General features: G+C 38.1%; 1 protein-coding gene across 1 annotated transcript in view; it reads right to left on the bottom strand.

Moving 5' to 3' along the window:
• LOC111150628 (maestro heat like repeat family member 9) overlaps positions 1 to 8,185 on the bottom strand; it is a 158,161-nt gene that overhangs the window by 52,231 nt on the left and 97,745 nt on the right. The window contains exons 9-10 of the mRNA XM_022508117.1: positions 4,854 to 4,978; positions 2,318 to 2,467 (exon numbers count right to left, since the gene is read on the bottom strand). Of these exons, the coding sequence (XP_022363825.1) occupies positions 2,318 to 2,467; positions 4,854 to 4,978 (275 nt within the window). The remainder of the gene's footprint in view (positions 1 to 2,317; positions 2,468 to 4,853; positions 4,979 to 8,185) is intronic.

Below are 8,185 nucleotides of genomic sequence, written 5' to 3'. Positions count from 1 at the left end.
AAACAGTTTGGAGGTTCCTCAAAAAGTTGAAAATAGAGCTACCCTACAACCCAGCAATCGCACTACTGGGTATTTACCCTAAAGATATAAATGTAGTGATCCGAAGGGACACGTGCACCCCAATGTTTATAGCAGCAATGTCCACAATAGCCAAACTATGGAAAGAACCTAGATGTCCATCCACAGATGAATGGAGAAAGAAGATGTGGTATATATACACAATGGAATACTATGCAGCCATCAAAAGAAATGAAATCTTGCCATTTGCAACGACGTGGATGGAACTAGAGGGTATTATGCTGAGCAAAATAAGTCAATCAGAGAAAGACAATTATATGATCTCTCTGATATGAGGAATTTGAGAGGCAGGGTAGGGGTTTGGGATGGAGCGAAGGAAAAAATGAAACAAGATGGGATTGGGAGGGAGTAAAACCATAAGAGATACTTAATCTCACAAAACAAACTGAGGGTTGCTGGGGGTAGGGGAGTAGGGAGAAGGTGGTTGGGTTACGGACATTGGGGAAGGTATGTAATATGGGGAGTGCTGTGAAGTGTGTAAGCCTGACGATTCACAGACCTGTACCCTTGGGGCAAATAATACATTATATGTTAACAAAAATAATTTTAAAAAACCCCAAAGCAAAAACAGACAAAAAGAAAACATGTATAATTCAAGTCCTTTAAGAAGGAAATCAAAATAATGGAACAGAATAACAATGGAACTGTATACTTCAGAAAACCTTTCTGACAAGTAAAGAAGACTTGAATTTACATACAGATTGGATGAACTATGTGTTCAAAGAATGGCCCAGACTGGTAAACACTGAGTCACATAAAGCTGCAAATTCTATTCATAGGCCCTACATTGATTTTATTTTTTCCCTTTTTTATTAATTCTTGAAGAAGGAGATTATGAGCTAGACCTGAAATTTGTCTCAAATTAATGGCTGTTTATTCAATGTCAGATTTCACCCAACAAGATAACTTCGCTTTTTGTTTTGAAAATATTCCTTAGAGATCAGAAGCGGAAATGTTGGTCGAGGTGATTTACATCTCACTGCAGTTGTCTCCTACACAGTCAGTTACCTGTGCAGAACCCCCTGCTCCAAGCAATAGGCAGAAAATAAATGAATGAATAAACAAAGTGTTAAAAGTGCAGGACATTCCTCACGCTGCATATGCTCCAAGGTGAACATGAAATGGGGGACACTAAACACTGCTCTTCTCCATAGACCTTTGAACGATGAGTTTAGAGCTCTTCTCACCCCCTTTTCCTCGCAGCATGACCCAGAACAAGCCAGCTATGTTACTGGGCACTCAGGATAGCAATCATGATCTGCTTTAATTCTTAAGATTTGCCGTGTTAGATTTGCTTAGAATTGTAAGCCCACATACTAAATGTGCAATTTAGGGATTTTTCAGGGCTAATTTTAACTGTGCATAATTTTCCGTTATAACTGATTTTATTTTATTTTTAAAGTATTTTATTTAGTTAGTTTTACAGAGAGAGCGCATAGGAGCAGGAAGAGGAGCTGCGGGGTCAGGAGGGGAAAAATCTCAAGCTGTCTTCACACCAAGGGAGGAGCTCTGCGAGTCTGGCTCTCCCAAGCCCCAGATCGTGACCTGAGCACATAGTCCCATGTGAGCTATGAAATGTGAATTGCATTATTTTCTTGAGCTAAATGCTGTTATATTTACATCTATCACTGGCATCGCACAATACAAAGATGGTAAAGTCTGTGCTATTTAAAATTTTTGGTTTTCCTTTTTTTTTTTTTTTTTTAACTTAGAAAGACATTAAATAGAAAATAGAAATGCCATGACAAATTGAGAGTGAAAGAGACTGTGGAGGAAAGGCAAAAAACTCTTCATATGTTTGTATATCTAAAGACACTTCTCCCCCTCTGTTTTGAACAGGAAGCCCCACATTCATTTGCGCTTGGCCCCACAAATTGTGCAGCTGGTACTACAGCGAGCTGAGGGTCCTTGAAAACTTTCCCCAGTGGTTACACAGAGGATTTCAATTATATATGTACCAATTTACTGTTTTTAATGTATTCTTAAAAAAAACTGATGCAGTTGTTGGCAAGACATTATGATTTGGTATGATTGGTAGGTAAACACTCATGACATTATTTTCTAAACTCTTCTGTGGGCTTGAAATACTTCACACACACAAAAAGCCTCATCAGATTAATAACATAATGAACAATAGCAAGAAACACAAAGGAAAAGAAGTTTAGGCATATAAGAGAGGCAACAAGAGTACTTTAGAGAATAAAATCTGTGTTTCTCCACTCACTGTTGAGGATCTTACCATGGTGACCTTATGTGCGTGATATTCCAAGGTCAACTTCAGCATGGTGGATGCCCTGAATGCGATTATGTTATTAGGTGAAGAGAGTCTCATGAGGAGACTCCACACAAAGTCAGTCAGCAAGGATGGCAGCAGGGTGAATCCTACACTCTGAAACCAGAAAGGAGAGCCATGACCTCACGCCTTACCTACCGTAACTGAAGAAAGACAACTGAATTCAATCATCCTGGAGGAAGCTCCCAGGCCAGGTAGGGCCAAGTGATTTTTGTAGGCCATAGGCATTTTTGCTGTTGTGGCCCTCTTCCACCATTCAAAAATGTTAAAAATTGAATTTTACAACTGTATTGCTATTGAGATGACTATAATTCAAGTGGAATTAGATTTATTTATTTCTTCTGATTTTTAAAGTGGCTATAACACTTTTATCTAGATAAGTCAACTCTGGGGCCAGGCCAGGAAAAAAAATGAAAAACCATGGCATTACAATTAGGAGGAACTGTAAAATCGACTGTATTGATTTGACACCAATTCAGCTGTTCAGATATTAGAAATTGTTGTGGGATTCTTTAGTTTGGGAAATTAGTTTGCTGAGATCTGATACCAGCATGATTAGAAGATGCAGGAGGGTATGAAGAAAGAAAGGCAGGATGATTCAAGGGGTGGACTGGACTTTGCTTTTTTACAGAGAAGGACCAGGAAACAGGGAGAGAGAAAAAAGGCTCATATGTCAATGACTGAGGTACAAGAACTATAATTCAAACAATTTTTTTAAAAGTCAGAGTAATATCCATGGACCATAAAATAGCAAATTACATGATTATGCATGGATCTCTCAGTTAAGAAAGATGGACAAAGCACATTTTTTCATTTACACAAATATATGTATATATATTGCATATTATATTATAAACACACACACACACACGCATCATTTTCCCAAGTATGGAAGGTACCCAGTCTTGCCAGTGAAAGCTATCTGTATCCCTCTTAAAAGGATGGAGCATAGCTCTTTTTGGTCAGTAGGGCAAACTTGAGGTTTGAGTAAAAATGGGGGACCCCAGTCTCCCTCCTACTGGGCAGAGGGGTGAGGGGTGGTATCCTTGGAATGCTATGGAAGAAAGCTAAAGGAGGGTCACTAAGGCTTGGTGAGATGGATTGAGTGTCACAAATAGTTTGCCCTTCTTTAAGAAAGCCAGATTTCATTATATGATTTGTTGAATTAAAAAAAAAACATTGAAATGGGGGAATATTCTCTTTTAACTCTCTATTTGTTTATTCAATGAAATTATTTTAGTGTCTATTTAAGAGTTGTAGAAGGAGCAATTTCTAGTGAAAATAAGAACTCATGCTAGAAGTTTCTGTCACGTGAAGGTCCAGGTATGACAGTAGACTACATCAAACGACAGGGACTCCCTATAAAATGTGATCTACATGTAACTCTTTAGAAATATACCAATCCCATAGGACCAGCTGGATTCTTTAGAAATCATTTATATCTCTCCAATTTCTTACTCTTTTTTTAAACATTTCATTGATTTATTTATTTGAGAGAGTGAGCAAGAGAGAGAGAGAGAGAGAGAAAGCATGAGCAGGGGCAGAGGGAGAGGATGAGGGAGAAGAAGACTCCCTGCTGAGCAGGGAGCCCTATGCAGGGCTCAATCCCAGGACCCTGGGATCATGACCTGAGCCAGAGGCAGATGCTTGACTGACTGAGCCACCCAGGTACCCCTTGTTTCTTACTCTGATACCATGTTATTACATATTCTTGATGCTACTTGTTGTAATGGCTGCGTGATATTCTATTAACTTGATATTCCATAATTTATCATCTATTTCTCTGTGTTTGATGCAAAATTTGTTTAAAAAGATAAACATCTGTGAAGAACCTCTCCTCACAAATATCTTATTATTTTTAGTTTTTTTCCTTTTTTCCTAGGCGGCAGAGCAGGGTGACCTCTCAAGCAGATGGATAAGCCCACGGACTTTGAAGGAAGTGAGGGAGTACACGGAACCTCATGGTTTTTCCCCAGGGTTGGGTCAAGGCAAAAACTATCTACTTGGCACTGAAGTTTGTCACTTCAGCTTAGAAATTTTTTTAACACTTTTTTTTAAAACAAAATCTAAAGCAGGTTATTTGGATGTTTGTTGAGTGAAACATAATACTACTGCAAAGCCTGTTAACTGGTGACTCCATTAAGTTTACTAAATAACCAGAAGTTCCCCATCCTTAGTGTATATTTAATGACCAAACAAAAAGAACTATGAAACTAGAAAACACTTCCCTCATTTGCATTCTGTAAGGACTACATAAAATAATATTAATTGCTGTATTCAGGAATAACAGGCATCATTCTTATTCATAGACATGAAAATTGGGAAGCCAAAGAGTCTACAGGTTACTTACTCTGGGCTTTGCCGACTTTAAAAACATGGAAAACATTAATTAAAAACGCAAACTGTTGAAATAAGTTGCCACTCAATGTAATAATACACATGAAATAAAAGTCATAGGATCAAGTGGCGGGGAGCGAGTTACCTGGATAATTTTAGTTTTGTCCCATTGCAAGACCTTAGGTAGGAATTCCATATCAGAGGGAGTAGTCAGGAGGCAGTGATCGCCGGACTTCTCACACATGGTGGATCTTTTTCTTTCAGTATCCGCTGTATTAAGGAGAAGAGTTTAAGGTTTTTACGTGATCATTCGTTCCTTCTATGACATTGCTATTTCCAGTTTCTCCTTCCTTCCCAATTCTGGAGATCTAAAGTATTCTGAACATTTAACTCCCTGCTAATACCTTCATCCCATGAAATGTTAGGACTGCACTGATCCAGGGTCCATAAACCTTCACACAATGTCTCTGTGAAGTACACATGCAGGACACAGACGATTTTAATCGGTTGCGCACCTATTGAATACATTTAGGCCATCAAATGCATCACCCAGCGCACTGGAGAAGCTGTGGCTGAGTTGGAGTGTTCATTGGTGGGAGAGCGGACTTGGAGGTGTTTTGGGAGGAGCCTAGGAAGTGGCCGCGCAGCAAAGCCAGAAGCTCTCCGTGACGACTTCAGGTGCCGATGCTTTTGGTCCCGGAGAAGGGGAGTTTCAGTGATTTCACTGGTTTGCTAACAGCTCTGTAGAGATTTCACTGACCTACAGTTTATTTAAAATGTACAATTTTAAGTTTTTAATATATGTATATGCCAGTGAAAATATTACTGCAGTAACAAATAAATACAAAATTAAAGAAAAAAGAAGCCCACAACCATATTCATTCCCTCCAGCACACCTGCTGCCTGTGTCCACCCCCATCCAAAGGCAACCACAGATCTGCCTTCTGTTATCGGCTGTCCAGTTCGTGTTTTCCATCTTCTAATTTTATAAAAATGGATTCACAGAGCTTGTACTCTTCCACGATTTGGCATTTTTCACTCAGCAAGAGTATGTTGTGATTCATCCAAGTTGTCTGGATCAAGACTTCTTTCCTGTTTTACTGATGAGTACCACCCCGTTGTAGGTGCGTACCATCATCTGCTAATCCATTTGCTGACTGGTAGACATCTGGGTTGTTTCCAGTTTTTGGCTTTTCCAGATGAAGGTGCTGTCAACATTTGTGTACAAGTCTTGGTGTGGATATCTGCTTTCACTCCTCTTAGGTAAGGCCTCAGTGATGGAATGACTGGATCGCTTGGTATGTGTGTGTTATCTTTTTAGGATACTGCCAAATTATTTTCCAAAATTGTTGTACCATTTCACACTCCCTGTAGCAATGTGTGAGAGTTTCGGTGGCTTCACATCTTTAATAACATATGGTAGGGTCAGCGTCTCAATTTGAGATGTCCTAATGGGTATGGAGTGGGGTTTCGTTGCAGTTTTTAAGTTACATGTCTTTTATGACCAAATGTTGAACATCTTTCGGAGTGTGTCCTTGCCATCTGTGGTTCTTTGGTGAAATGATTCAAATAATTCAAATTCAAATTTACTATACTTTAATTTGTTTCTCTCTTCTTACTGTGTTTGAGTGTGCATTTTTAAATTCTGGCTACAGGCCTTTTCTCAGATATGTAACTTGCAAATAACTTCTCCCAGTGTACAGCTTATCTCTTCTCTTAACAGTGTCTTTTGAAGATTAGAATGGATTAATTTTTCATTTTTCAAATTATAGGTCATGCTTTTGGTGTCGTATTTAAGAAGTCCTTGGGGCATCTCAGTGGCTTAGTCAGTTAAGCATCTGGCTCTTGATTTTGGCTCAGGTCATGACCTCAGAGTCCTGAGACCGAGCCCTGAGATGGGTCAGGATTCTCTCTTGCCCTCTCCTTTTCGCCCTCCCCACTGCCCTCTCCTCTGCCCCTGTCTCAAAAAAAAAAAAAAAAAAAAAAAAAGGAAAAAGAAAATCTGCGCCTAATTCAAGGTACAAAAACTTCTTTTAGTTTCACAGTTTGAGATTTTTACATTTCATCTTATGGGTCCATTTTGAATCAACTCTTGCATTATGTAAAAGATACAGATCAAAGTTCTTTTCTTTTGCATGTATATAACCAATTTTTTCAACCCTACTTACTGATGTTTTCTCTTTCTTCGCTTAACTGCCTTTGAACTTGTTTCAAAAAGCATTTGACCATACATATGTGCATCTATTTATAAATTTCTGCTCCTGTTTTCTTGAGGAACACTGGTCTGTAGTTTTGTTTAGTTTTTGTTTTTCTTATAATGTCTTTATGTGCTTTTGGTATCAGAATTTTGCTGTCCTCACTGAACGAGCTGGCAAACATTCAGTCCTTCTCACATTTCGGTCAGAGTTTGAATAGGATTGATACAGTTTCTTCCTTTAACTGTTTGCTAGATCATTTCAATTTGGAGTTTTCTTTATAGGTATTATATTTTCATTTTGCTCAAAATACTTTCAATTTCCATTTTTATTTCTTTATCTGACTAATGGGTTATTTAGAAGTGGATGACCTGGTTTCCAAATATTTTGAATTTTCCAGATCCTTTTCTGTTTATTTCTAATTTAATTCCATTTTGGTCAGAGAATATATTTTGTATGAATTAAGGACATTTTGCTTTCTTAAGACTTGATTTATGGCTCGAATATGGTCTATTCTGGCAAATTTTGTTTTTCCTTGAGAATGTTCATTTTTCCATTATCGGTGGAGTGTGCTATAAATGTCAGTTAGGTCAGGTTGGTTCAAGACTATATCCTTAACACTTTTCTGGGTCATCATGAATTATTGAGAGCGGGGTACTGAATTCTCTGATTGTAATCCTAGATCCACTCCAGTTCTATCTTTGTTTAATGTATTTTGATTTTTAATTTTTATATATTTTTGTTTTTAAGGACATATGTATTTTAGGATTGTTATGTCTTATTAGTTAATTGACAACTTTATCATTATGAAATTACCCTCTTTTTCCCTGGATGCATTCTTTGCTCTGAAATATATATAACATACGTATATTTTTATATATGTTTTTTGATATTGACTTAGCCACTCTAGTTTCCTTTTGACTAATGTTGCTATGTTATATCATTTTCCAACTTTCAACTTTTATTGTCTTTGTGGCTCTGCATTTAAAGTGGATGTCTCATAGGCAGCATATAGCTGAGCCTTGTTTTTGTCCAGTCTGATAGTCTCTGCCTTTTCATTGGAGGTATTCAGAATATTTACAATTACTCTAGATGGCTTTAAGTCTTCACTATTTGTTTCCTATTTTTCCTGTCTGTTCTTCTATTTTTTCTTCTTTGTCTTGTCTTGTCTTTCTCTCCTCCTCCTCCTCCTCCTCCTCCTCCTCCTTCTTCTTCTTCTTCTCCTCCTCCTCCTCCTCCTCCTCCTCCTCCTCCTCCTCCTCCTCCTTCTTCTTCTTCTTCT

The sequence above is a fragment of the Enhydra lutris genome, unplaced genomic scaffold (assembly GCF_002288905.1).
Source record: "Enhydra lutris kenyoni isolate GAN:26980312 unplaced genomic scaffold, ASM228890v2 scaffoldscaffold24, whole genome shotgun sequence".
Lineage (NCBI taxonomy): Eukaryota > Metazoa > Chordata > Mammalia > Carnivora > Mustelidae > Enhydra > Enhydra lutris.
This window is presented reverse-complemented; position numbering and strand designations above follow the sequence as displayed.